The sequence below is a fragment of the Ailuropoda melanoleuca genome, chromosome 4 (assembly GCF_002007445.2).
Source record: "Ailuropoda melanoleuca isolate Jingjing chromosome 4, ASM200744v2, whole genome shotgun sequence".
Taxonomy (NCBI): domain Eukaryota; kingdom Metazoa; phylum Chordata; class Mammalia; order Carnivora; family Ursidae; genus Ailuropoda; species Ailuropoda melanoleuca.
The window spans coordinates 136799278-136811627 of NC_048221.1; the positions used below are offsets into that span (position 1 = coordinate 136799278).

The following is a 12350-nucleotide window of genomic DNA, read 5'->3' on the forward strand; positions in this document are numbered from 1 at the left end:
ACGGCTGGTTATGCAGTGAGGATTGAACGTGCTTCCTCCGCCCTCACAAGATGGCCGTTGAGACCCACAGCGCAGCAGCCGGTTACCGACTCCGCGGCGGGCCCGGTTTGTGTCACGTGCGTCTGAATGATGTTAGAATAGAAGAGACAATCCAAGGGACTGAGCATTTCTTTATTGTAACTTAAAAAAAATAAATACAACTGTAACTAATTTTTGTGATAAATTTCTCTAAAAATCTAAGTTCTGTAGGGTTCTCTGGCTGAGGGAGAGAGGTGTCTGCAGGAGCCTGAGTGAAGAGAGGAGCGCGATGGTGGCAGCTCCTCTCTCTAGTCCAGGAGACTGAGGTCGATGTGGAAGTAGACATAAGGAAAGTAGTCTTGGTTGTTGAGTTGCAGTCCAGGGATTTCCACAGATGCCTGCAAAAGACGACGTCCTGTTGGCCCTTTAAATGCAGAAACCAATATGCTGTCTTGTCTCTGTTTTCAGGGAGGCTCTCGGCTCTACCGTATTTTCTGCACAGCACACCCCTGCCCCCCCCCCCACACACACACACACAGAGCCTCTTCCCTGTTACGCTTGCGCATTTGTGAAACGTAGATCTTAACAGTCTGGCAGTTTCCATTTTTGGAAAGTGCCTCCCACATGGAGAGGCTGACCTCCATGCAGAAACCCGGCTATTTCTGGATTCTCCACCTACATCCAGTATACTTGCAGCTGCTACTTGGTCCAGGTGTCTGAAGACAGAGTTCAGAACCTCCCTTAATCGTTTGGTGGATGACTTCTTATGAGGCTGGAGGAGCACCGCCTGGAAGTTCACCGGCAGTCCGTACCTTCCCAGACAGACAAAACGTGCGAATGAGTTACTTCAGACGCAAATGCAGGTCAAGTAACCCTGACAAGAACCAGGAAGTTCTGGTAAGAAGAAGGCTTCAGTCCACATAGCTTAAGAAAATACAACTCAATTGAATGAAGTGTCTAGGGTCAGAGGTGAGACTAGTAACTGGGTTTTTCTGGATAGGAAACTCCCCGGGAGAACGTGCTAACCAGCCCTTTCTGGTTGTTACTGGCGCGGCGTCCCCTGAAACACCAAGGTCTGTTGGATCCGCAGGAAGAAGTACATGTGAAGGGGGCGGCGTGTGACCACGTGTGTGCCATTTTCACTATAAATCAAGCCTACAGCTTACTTAGTCCTGTGTCTTTGAAGGACGCTGGGCGAGCAGAACCCCGATTTCAGAGCCCCGTCTGCATCATCTTTCCCAAGAGGCAAGTGGGCTAGCTCACAGGGGAGGGGGATGGCCCAGCTGATGCCTCCTCTCTCCTTTGTTCCCCTCTTACCATCAAAGCTCCGGTATTCCCCGGGGGAATACAGACAGCCAAGGGCTGTCGTCATCTTACCTGAAGGAGCAGTTTCCCTCTGAACTCCCTACGCCAACCCCCAGTGCTTTCCAGAAACCCGCTCCACATGCTCCACTTCAAGACTGTTCTCTCCACCTGCTGGCCGCAGCTCGGGCAACCTGTATGTTAAGGGTGGGCATTCCAGCTCCCAGCCGGTCACTGCCAGCCCTGCTTTGTCCTCCAGCCTGCTCATTCCACAGTTACTGCCCAGTTGCTCTGGGACGTGGTATACCCTCCCTAACAAGGACCCCTGTGTCCAGAGCTCTCCCTTTCCCAGCCTGGGAGCTGCTTCAGGGCAGAGGCACGGGTCCGTTCTGTCCCGTCTTGGAGAGCAACAGGCCCTCCTTCATCGCTTCATAAATGATGACTGAATGTTCCTACCCCCCCCCTCCCCAATCAAGCCTCCAAGCCCTTGGCCCCCTTCTCAGCCCACCCTTGATTTCAGGGCTTTTCACGTTCTTCTCAGAACAGGACTTCCAGGAACAGCTGGGTCTGTTCTGCTCCTCATTCTCACGGCTGCCCCCCAACGCTGCTCCCTCCTGGGCTGCTCCCTGAGTGCCGTGGTCACCTGGTGGGGAGCCCTCACCTGCAGCCACCATACCGAGACCACTGTAGCCACCAGCCCGTCCCCACCCTGGGCTGCAAGGGGCATCGGCCTTTCTCAACTACTGCCCCCTTCCCTTTAATGTTATCACCATCTTGCCCTGCTTAACATAAACTTCCTCGGCTCCCTAAAGCTCTCGTTCCAAAGTTGAGAGTATCCAGTGTTCTATATCACCCAGTCACCCTTTGGCCACCACACTAGGGTTTGTCCCACCAATGACCTTGTGGCCCATTTGCAAGGACACATAAATCCTTCAGTTTCCTCTCCCTTTGACTCGTCAGCTACTCCCTCCTCCTGCCTCTGACTTCCTCATGGGCTTTTCTGCCTCCACCCCTTAAATGTTGGGTTCCCGCGGTGCCCTCTCAGTATGTTCCCTCTTTACGACTCTCCCTAAATGAATGCACCTGCACAGCCACTATTAGGACTCCCTGAAGTCTGCTCCCCGCCAACACCTCTCCCAGGAGCCGGACTAACCAGCCAGCTACCCGGCCGGCCCGCGCTCATCCCGACGGCTGAAGCCCCTGGTTCCCTTCACCCTGAGGCTGAACTAGCACGTCCTCGGCTGAGGGCTGGGTCCACGAACCTCTAGCATCTACTTTGTCCAACTCTGGGCTGAGTGACAGAGGCGGAGAGCGAGTCGGCCCGAGCCCCCACGTAGGCGGGAAGGACAGAACAGCGTGGCGAGGAGGAAGACAGCACCAAGTGCCAACTGGGGGTCAGAGGAACAGGCAAGCACGTGAACTTCACCGTCTGTTTGCTCTGACAAACTTGGTGGTTCAACATCTGTTTTCTTGGACTATGATCCCTCCGTGGGATAGAATATGGAGAAGCCATTAACAAGCATCAGGTAGCTAGCTCCACACACCCTGATGTGACTGTAATTAATTGAAAGCAGATGAAAAAAGCAAGCTGCAGAACATTAAGGATCAATGATCCCATCCGGGGAATAAGAAGAGTCTGGAATCCATTAACCGTGATTATCTATGGGCCGGGGGACTGTGAGGAACTTTCTCCACAGTATATATTTCTGAACTTGAATTTTTTTGACAGCATTCATATGTTATAACTGTATTCAGAAAAAATACAGACACAGTAAGAAAAAGTCCTACATTGCTAATCTCGTAAAAAATTTCTACAGGGGCGCCTGGGTGGCTCTGTCAGTTAAGTATCTGCTTTGGCTCAGGTCATGATCCCGGGACCCTGCTCAGCCAGAAGCCTGCTTTCTCCCTTTGACTGCCACTCCTCCCGGCTTGTGCTGTCAAATAAATAAAATCTTTAAAAAAATTATCTCTCCATATACTTTCAGGGGAAATAGCCCATTTCCTCCAGCTTGCAATACTGAGGACCCCCATCTCTACCTCTCTCGAGCACACAGGCGTTCACACTACTAGGCCTGAGAACCACTGCTTTTTGAGGCAAACAGGTCAGTGTGGGGCCCGTCGGCGCTACAGACGGCTGGAACGCTCCAGGTCAGCTTAGTACACCCTGCAACCCAATGCCACGCTCCATGCCATTCCAGGCCTCGGAGACGGGCGGGGGAGGGTGAGGAGCCACGGTCAGATCTGATCTGTGTTTGGACAAAACCATGCCTGGCAGCCACCATATTGTGTTTGGACAAAACCACGCCTGGCAGCCACCAGTTTGTTTGAACAAAACCACACTGGCAGCCATGTGGAGGATGAACCGGAGGCCGAGAACCAAGGGGGAGCCTGTGGCAACGGCTGGGCCGATGAGGCGGGAGACGAGGGAAGAGAGCAGCAGAGGCAGGATGGACGGCCTGTCAAGCGTGCTGTGGGGTGCAGGGAGTGGGGGTAGGAGTGGGGAAGAGGGAGCAGAGGCGTCCGAGCCCTGAGGTTTGGGGCCCGGGGACAGGAAGGACGTGAGGCCGCTGGCGTCCACGGGGCAGCCAGAGGAAGGGGCTGGGAGGGCAGAGGAGCCAGGTGTGCGGAGAAGCCGGAGGCCCGGGAGGTGCAGGAGGCACAGGCGGGAAAGGAACGTAGGGAACCGGCCTGGCGGTGGGGGGCGCCGGGCAGGCAGGGGAAGGCGCTGGGCACGCACTCCAGAGGCTCGGAGGGCCAGGCAAGAAGCAGGGGTGGGAGCTTCTGGAAAAAGCGTGTCCAGCCAGCCGTGTGCAGTGCTACCAAGACCCGCCCCCCGAGCTCATGACACCAGGCATCTTCAAAACACAGGAGAAAAAAAATATTTCCTATATAGTTCCATTTTCATAAAAATTTAGTAAAAAAATGTGTGTATCTGTAAACTAGGAAAAAAAGCAACACACGAAGGAACAAAAACTCCTAAAGGAGTTCATGCCCGCACGTCAGCCCGCGGTGTGCTCTGCTGGTGTTGCAAGTCCAGGTGATTTTTACGCACTGTTGGCGTTCCTAATTCTCCACAGCGAACCTATCTCACTTTCATTAAAAACAAGGCAAAACTTTTGTTGTGGTTACTTTGCTTTTGTTTAGGTTTTAGTTTTTGCATTGCCTTGGGCCTCAGCGGTCAAGGACAGACAGTGCTGGCATTTCCTCCCGGAGCCACAGAACCTGCTGGAGCGAGCAGGACCCCGCCCCAGGTCCGGCAGGAACGGGGGGCGAGCACGGGCCCGCAGGGCTGAGGGAAGGCTTGGGGGGCTCGGGAAATCCATGCATGTGGCCAAGAGCCGGGCGCAGCCCGGGGAGAGGGCAGGAGGGGGCGGGGAGGGGCAGGCGGCGGCCCCGCCAGCAGGACAGCCCGCCCGGGCGCCCCCTCCACGCACCTGAGCACGGACTCCACAAACACCCGCAGCGCCTTGAGGTGGATCCAGGCGATGAAGGCTTCGCTGAAGTTCACCTTGAGCCAGCGCAGCAGCGGGCCCTGCGGAGACAGGAGAGCGGGCGACGCCTGCGGGCAGCTCTGCCGGACGCTGGGCCGAGGAGGACGCGGGCGGTGACAGAGCAAGCCTGGAGCGGAGGAATGCCCGGCGGCCAGCGGAAGCAGCGGGTCGGCTGGCCCAGGCCCAGGCCCAGGCGAGGCCCAGGAGCACGCTGTCCGGGCGCCTGGCGCCAGGCAAGCTCAGCGGGCCAGCCACCGGCACATGCGTGGGGCCACCGCAGACCAGGCTGTGGGGGGCTGGGCAGCCCCTGACCTCGGGGCCGTCGGCAGACGGCGGACGGGTGTCCCTCTGACACCATGCTGCCGGGGAGCCCACCTTTGAGGAACACTTCGCCCCCCGTCCTGGCCTCATCCACCAGCTGCCGCTTCTGGGGGGCTCCGCAGAGCCCACCTCACGTGGCCACAAGCCCTCGGGGCCGCGGCCGCTGTCGCTAATGCCGGTGTGGCCGGTCCTCTGGGGGAGCCCAGAGTCCTGGAGCAAAGGCTCTGAGCTCCCACTGACACCTCCGATTGCCCACAAAGGTCAGGGGTGGGTCCAGCCAGGGCAGCCAGGGGAGGAGAGCCGAGCTGCCCGACCACCGCCACCCAGCAGGGCCTGCCCCCGTCACCAGCTCCAGCCACCTCCAGGCAGGGCAGGGGCACCCTGGCCAACAAGCACCATCCATTGCCGGGGGACGGGGGGCCACTCCAAAGACGCCCTCCAGATGAGGGGGGAGGCAGGGTTCTGGGCTCCCTGATTGTAAGCCCTCAGAAGCCACACTGGATAACAGAAAACGCAAGGTGTCGTTTTCTTGGAAGATGCCTGCGCTGGCGAGGACATGCGAGCGGGGGACCCCCAGGGCTGCGGGGTGCTGCTTACCTCTCCCTCGCCCTCACTCTCTCTCTCTCTGTCCGTCTGCCCCGCAGCGGGCCTATCAGGGTTACCTAGCGGGGTTACCTTAACCTTGTGGTCCGGGAAGGTGGAGGATCCCTTTTTAAGAGCAACACAGGAAGTTTGCTAAAGGCACAGAAATGATTTATTAATCTTTCAGCAAACATGCATCACAACAAACAAATAATTCGCATCACCGGAAAAGCGCATGAAGGCAAGCTCGGGAACGCCGGCCTGCCCTCTGGACTTGCGCGCTGGCTGGACTGAGATGGGACGGGGGTTTAAGACTTCGGGTCCCCTACTGCAGGGACAGAGCCAACCACGGGCAGCGGGGTCAGTTCATGCATCCCCTCCCACCCCCTAGCCTTGGTTGGGACACAGGACACCGACCGCCCCAGGACAGGAGGCGGCTGGTAGTGAAAAGGGCTCGGCCCACGGAGCGCGTCTCCACCCTGTCCAGCCACGGAGCCCCGTGGCACTCGTGTAAGCTACGTACAGAAAATGGGCCAGGCACGCTGTCAGGACCTACCATCCTTTATCCTCTTTCTCTGCGAACAGGGAGAAAGCACAGGAAAATCCCGCCCTGTGCCCACAAGGAGCCGAAACCCCCAGGACCTAGCCTGGCCCCTCTGGCTGACGAGTACCACAGACGGCGCACGATGCCGGCCGTACCCCCCTCCCGACAAGCTGAAGGGGAAAGAGGGGCCTGAGAAGCCAGGCTGGGGCGGACCCTGGCCGAGCCCTGCTCAGGGGCTGAGCCCTGCCTGGGGACACACAGCCAGAGCCTCACAAGAAGCGACATGTTCCCGAGCTCGAGTGTCTCCGCTGGCGCTCCATTCCACCCCCCTCAGACCCTGGAAGGGCTCCCGGGCCGCGTGGGGGCGCGGAAGCCTACACCTGGTAAGGAAGTGCCAGCTGGCAACCCGAGCCCCAGGCTACAGGTGTCAAGCTCATGTGTCACCTCGATCCGCGGGGGGTCTGTGCCAGGACCGAGGCCGGGGCCAAAGGCACGACCTGACCATCTTGTCCTGTGGGCAGGGCCTCCCGCCTGGACGCCTGTGAGAGTTGCTACTGACCAGCCCCCCACCCAGAGGCCTGTGCAGGGTGCCCGGGCAGGCCCGAAGCCGCAGGGATGAGGCTAGGGAGACCACTGAGTGCTCCTGGGTGATGAGGGTTTGGGGCGAGCTAAGGCCCAGGAGAAAAGCCCTTTGGTTTTCCAGCTCTTGTTGCTGAAGACCTCACCTGCCAGGCTGTGTGGGAGGCCTGAGCCTCGGCACCCGGCGCCTCCTTGCCCTTTGTCTCACGAGGAGCCTTCGCCCACAGCCCAGCAGATTTGGGATGTGAAACGCGTGGGTTCACCTGGTGTGCACACACACGTCCACACACAGACGTGGACGCTTGGGGGTGGGGTTCAAACCCCTCACTACTCTATGATGAGTGCCTGTCTCGTCCTCAAAGGGGATGGGCCCATCCAGTGGGGCTTGGAGAACCCCATTTTGTGGGACCCCACGCTGCTGCTCACTGCTGAGGGGGCGGCTGGTCTGGAGTCCCCGTGAACAGGCCACCGACCAGATAGGGCCAGCCGGACGTGCAGATTCCGCCAGCCCGATGTCAGAGAAGCCCGGGGCCAACACCTGGCCACACGGGAGGTACTTCTCGCTCTTCACCTGAGCACATACTTACAGCTTTATGTTTACACACCGGCTTTCCTCCAAAAGCCTGAAGCACGTTCTACGCATTCTTCCCCTCCTGTCTATACTAGAGGCCAAACTGGAAGTTTCTCTGAGAACTCTTGCCAGTGGGGATGAAGGGGGAGAGGGGCCCTGGAGACACTCCACCAGGGGGGCCCCTGCAGCCGCGATGGGCCCATCGCACAGAGCAGCACAGTGACCTTCCCAAGGCTACGCTGTTCACATTCCCAAACTGGAAGCCTGGTTTGCTCCCTTGTGAGCTCAGCTGCCCTTGCACACGGAAGGTTCCTGAGTGGCTGCTGTCAGAAATCTCAAGGGTAAGCACCCACTCTTAGCTAAAAGCACAGGGGGAATAAATACAGGTGCTGACGACAGAGGGTGTCCCGGCACGCCTGGGGAACCACACTGCTGAGGACAGCAAGGTGACCAAGGGGACAGGGCCGCCCACGATCGGCACAGGGACCCTGCCCGGATCCCTGCTTGCCCTGCCCCCATCTCGGGGCGGAGGAAGGTGAGGTGGGGTCCTCTTCCTGGGGGAAATGCTCCCTGACCTCCCAGAGCCTCAGTTTCTCAGCTGCACAGTGGGGCTAGGAGTCCCCTCCCGGAAGGGCAGTGCCAGGACTCGGGGGGCTCTCCTAGGGAAGGTGCCCAGAGCCACAGCTCACGGCTCAGGTGCCACCGGGGTGCCCTTCTCCCTTCCCCAGACCCCATCTGGCAGTCCCAGGGGAACACACGTTCCCAGGCTGTGTGCCCCCAAGGGAGGGGGACTCTAGCGCGGGTGGCAGGGGCCGCTCCTGCGTGAAGCCCACCCGCCAGTGTAGTCTACTCACATACTGTTGCTTCTTATCAGACAGCAATCTGCTCATCTCCTCCCTTTCCCTTTTAATTTCTTTCTCATCATAGTAAAATTCACGGACAGTGAACCTTGAAACAAGCAAATGAGAGGCTTTCACCAGGAAGCTTCCAGATGGAGCAGAGAGCCCTCCAGCGGAGACAGCCCAAACCCAGAGGAGCCCACCAAGGCCAGTCCTTACTTGTTCTCTTTGGCTTTGGTTTTGAAATCCTCGATCACTTTTCGAAACAGGGTCACCGTGAAGAGGCCGCCCTCGTTGTCCTCGGCAATCAGTCTGGTGGAGAAAAGCATTTGTTCACCGGACGCCTCACCACACCCGATGTCAGAGCTGGGCTAGGAGAGGCCTGTCCTCTCCCCCTGGGGGGGGGGTGAGTCCCCGCAGAGGGGCGGCTCCGTCCCTGTCAGCCCACTGGCCCTTGGGCAGGCAGGGGCCCCGCCGGCAGCCGAGGGCAGGGAACCGGCAGTCCCTTGTGACGCCCCGACTCCTGGCCGGGTGGGCTCCACCACCTGCTCCTGCTCTTTCCACTCCCCCTCCAGGGAGGGAGGGACAGGGGACTGGCTGTGCAGAGAGCCCTTGCCTGGCTGGTTTGTGAGACGCCCGAGCAATCGAGCCACTCCCGGGTCTCAGTGTGTGCAGTGGGGGGGGGGGTCCCCGGCTCTGACACAGGGCAGACTCCAGTCAGTGGAAACCATCCCACCATGTCCATCTCACGTTCAATGTCACCATGTTCCAATCAGACAGCCTCCAAGGCACGCGTCCACACAGGCCACAGTGGGCACTGTCCCAAACACAGGGGTCACTGGAGCCCGTGGTCAGCACCTTTGAGTCAGCCTTGTCGGCCAGAAGACCTAGGGGAAGCCCTTCGCCAAGCCCGGGCAGGTCTCCTGGGAATGCTGGCCAGGTCACCTTTCCTGTCCCTCAGAGCCCCCACCCATAACAGCCACCCCTGGCCCCAGAGACTTTTCCAGCATCACCTCCGCAGACCCTCAGGTGCCTTCTGACAACGCAGGGCCTGGGGGTTCTGCTCTGAGAAGCCAAGCCACTGCTGAGGCGGCCTCTGTGGAAGGGGTCCCCCAGCTCGTGGCCCCAGAAAGCCAGTGTCGCACAGCACTGGCGGCCTTTGCTGAGCTGGCGGGCTTCAAGGACCAGCCCGTCTGCCCATCTCTGTGCCTTCTCCTCTCCCTGCGGATGTGGCTGCCCCTGGCTTCTTCCTCTGGCCTCCCCTCGTGACCTCAGGCTATGGCTGTCCTGTTCCCTGCACCCCTCCGCCGAGCTCCTCATTGCTATCTCCTGTGAGCTGTGACCCTGGCAGAGCCACCCCTGCCGGAGCGGGGCCTCGGAGCTGAGAGGGGCGTGGGCAGGGCTGCCCTCTCTCTACGCGCTGTGTGCCGGGAAGCAGGTGAATTGGCACGGCTGGCCAAGACTCACCGTCAAACCTTTTTAAACTAAGAACTATCTCAGACATACGAAAAGGTAGAGAGAATCACAAATACTACATATCGGCTGCCCCACTTAAGACCTAAAGCAATTCGCACACAAAAGCCCCGTGCCCCCCTGGCTGCGTGTTGCCCCCTGCCCTGAGGTCACCACTGGGCTGAGTCTGGCGTTTCCCATCCCCCACATACCCCCTCGATTCTCCTGTGCACCTGCGTGTGCCCAGATCGCATATGGCTCAGTTCCGTCCGTTTCTAGACCTTAAGTAAATGGCTTCACGCTGGGTGTGCTTTCCAGCCGCTGGCTCTTCCTGCTCCGCACCGCAGTGGGACCCACCCCGCTGACCCCAGTAGGCCAGATGTTGAGACTGCCCCCCCCATGTTCTGTGACCGCCAGAGCCAGACCCTCAGGCCGAGAAGCATGGACCTGAGCTGAGAAAGCAGAGCAGAGTGCGGTGAGCAGGATCTCTGCCCGAATGTAGCCAGAGAGGGCTTCCTGGAAGAAGGGGCAGGGAAGCAGCGTTCTGAAAGAGGGAGGGAGTATGGCACGTGGCTGGGTGTGTGGCTGCAAAGGAACTCCAGGTTGAGGGACTCTGGAGAGTGCAAGCGAGGAGGGCTGAGGACCCCTGCACCCTCAGAGCGTGTTTGGTGCCTGGGTGTCAAGTTGGGGTCTCACTTACTTAGTCGACCGAGGGACCACCATGTCTGAGAGAGACTCGTAGGTTTTTTGCCATTGTGCGTAGCTTGGTCTGCAAGAATACAGAACTATTCAGCGATTTCTGCAGAAAGGCTGGGGGTATTCCGAGTGTTTAGGGCACTGTACACCCCTTTTCCCAAGGGACTGAGATGAGCAGGCCTGGGCCAGAGAGCCCCAAACACCCAAGGCCCTGCCATGGGCACTGGGCAACCCCTCCCCAGCCCGGTCCTGGACCCAGCATACCCACAAGGGCCCCGGATGCCACAGAGGGCCCACGTGAAGGGTCAGCCAGAGATATGTGTTGGAGCTTTCTAGTCCTGACCCTGTGTGGCCTTGGAGAAGCCAACTGACTTCTCTAGCCTCTGGACAAGGGCGTAACAGCCACCCCTGGGTTTGCTGTGAGTGCAGTGAGCTCCTGTCTCAGGCTGGTGGCACACAGCACGTGCTCACTGCTTTACTCTGCAGAACCCTGCTCCTGTTCCTGCCCCCGGGGTCCAGGCCATGGAGGGCACCCCCTTTCACTCCGCTGGGCAGGGCCAGTCTTCTTCCGTGATCACCACCACAGGCTGAGACCCATCACCAGCCCCCTTCCTGGGCCACTTACTTGGGGACAATGACCAGAAGTGTGATGAGATACTCGGAACCCAACACAAAGTCTTCTTTGCTCACAATATCGCTCAGTGTCCGAGTGAAGAGGTTTCCCCTAAATCCGTGTGGGACAAAGGGGGCGGGATCAGCAGAAAGGCAGAGGGAGGCTGCGTGGGCCTGGGCTTCTGGGACGCATGGACCCCCGCACACCCACAACACACAGGCCCTGCGACAGGAGGGCAGGCAGAGAATACGAAAGGCTCAGATGTCCCCCAGAGCAGCAAGTGCCTGGGCTGAGTGTGCCGCCAACCCTCCAGCTGTGGGTGGCCAGAGCTGCTGTGGCTGGCGGGGCCTGAGGCCCCATCACCAGTCCCCCAAGGGGCAGTGGAATCCAACACCACCATCACCTGCGCTGCCCCTGAGGCTGTTGGGAGGCGACTGTGGGTGGCAGGAAGCTTCAGTTACTCAAGTGTCAAGACTCGGGCTGTCCTGAGCCGTCCTGAGCCAAGACGGGCCCAGAGAGAGCTCCGTTTCACTTTTCACACCTCCCAGGTCCAGCCTCCAGGGGACATTCACCGGCAAGCTCCTGCTTCAGGCCCAGTGGAACCCGGTCTCCATCAAGGTCATGGTATTTTTAGCACATGGTTCAAAGCTATTGTATCAGTAAACGGGCCAAGGTACAGCTACGGAGACTGTCTGTAGCCTCAGCACCCCGGCCACGATATTAGCTAATACGTTAACACACGACACTTCCCCGGCGAGTGGCTCGCAAGCACTCAGTCAAGGCCACCGCCTTAGGTAACACGCCACCTCCAGCCTCACCTCTCCCACCTGTGCCTTCACTGCTAAGTCCCTTAGGACCCTCTCCAAAGACACAGGGCATGAGCCCCCTACCACGTTACCGCTCCACTATCAGGTCTCATCTGTCTGGTTCATGCCTAAACTTCCAGCTCAAAGCAGATTTTCCGTAGAGACTTGCAGAGTGAGTCACTGTGAGCTCTCCAAGGGCAGAAATTACGTTTTCTTCTGCTTTGTTATCTTTAGGGCCTGGCACAAAGCCTGAGAGTATAGTAGGTGCTTAATACATGTTTATCAAAAGAATAACAACGGGCAGAGGAGGCCAGCACAGCTTCCTCCTCCCCCTCCACTCCTTAACTCAGCAAGCGCCCTCAACAGATCCATGCTGCGGGGAATCAGCCAATGAGCTTCTTTACCAGCGGACTCCCGAGACTGGACCACACGTCTGCTCAAGTCCTAAATGATGCTCGAGGAGTCCACAAGTCGGTGGTGTGACGAGCAGGTGGCCCAGCAGGCAACAAATGGTCAGTGCCATGATGGATCTAAGC

General features: G+C 58.8%; 1 protein-coding gene across 7 annotated transcripts in view; it reads right to left on the minus strand.

Moving 5' to 3' along the window:
• Window positions 1-274: 274 nt before the first annotated feature.
• Window positions 275-12350, minus strand: part of ATP6V1C2 (ATPase H+ transporting V1 subunit C2) — a 50015-nt gene continuing 37939 nt past the window's right edge. For 3 of the 7 annotated variants that reach the window (XM_019802044.2, XM_034659910.1, XM_034659911.1), the window contains 8 exons: window positions 11021-11119; window positions 10400-10468; window positions 8467-8559; window positions 8263-8356; window positions 5730-5867; window positions 4755-4852; window positions 698-830; window positions 275-416 (listed from right to left, as the gene is read on the minus strand). In XM_019802044.2, the coding sequence (XP_019657603.1) occupies window positions 327-416; window positions 698-830; window positions 4755-4852; window positions 5730-5867; window positions 8263-8356; window positions 8467-8559; window positions 10400-10468; window positions 11021-11119 (814 nt within the window). In that variant the 3' untranslated portion in view covers window positions 275-326. Of the gene's footprint in view, window positions 417-697; window positions 2709-4754; window positions 4853-5729; window positions 5868-8262; window positions 8357-8466; window positions 8560-10399; window positions 10469-11020; window positions 11120-12350 lie in introns of those variants that run through there. The other 4 variants (XM_034659914.1, XM_034659915.1, XM_034659912.1 and 1 more) reach the window with 3 other exon arrangements.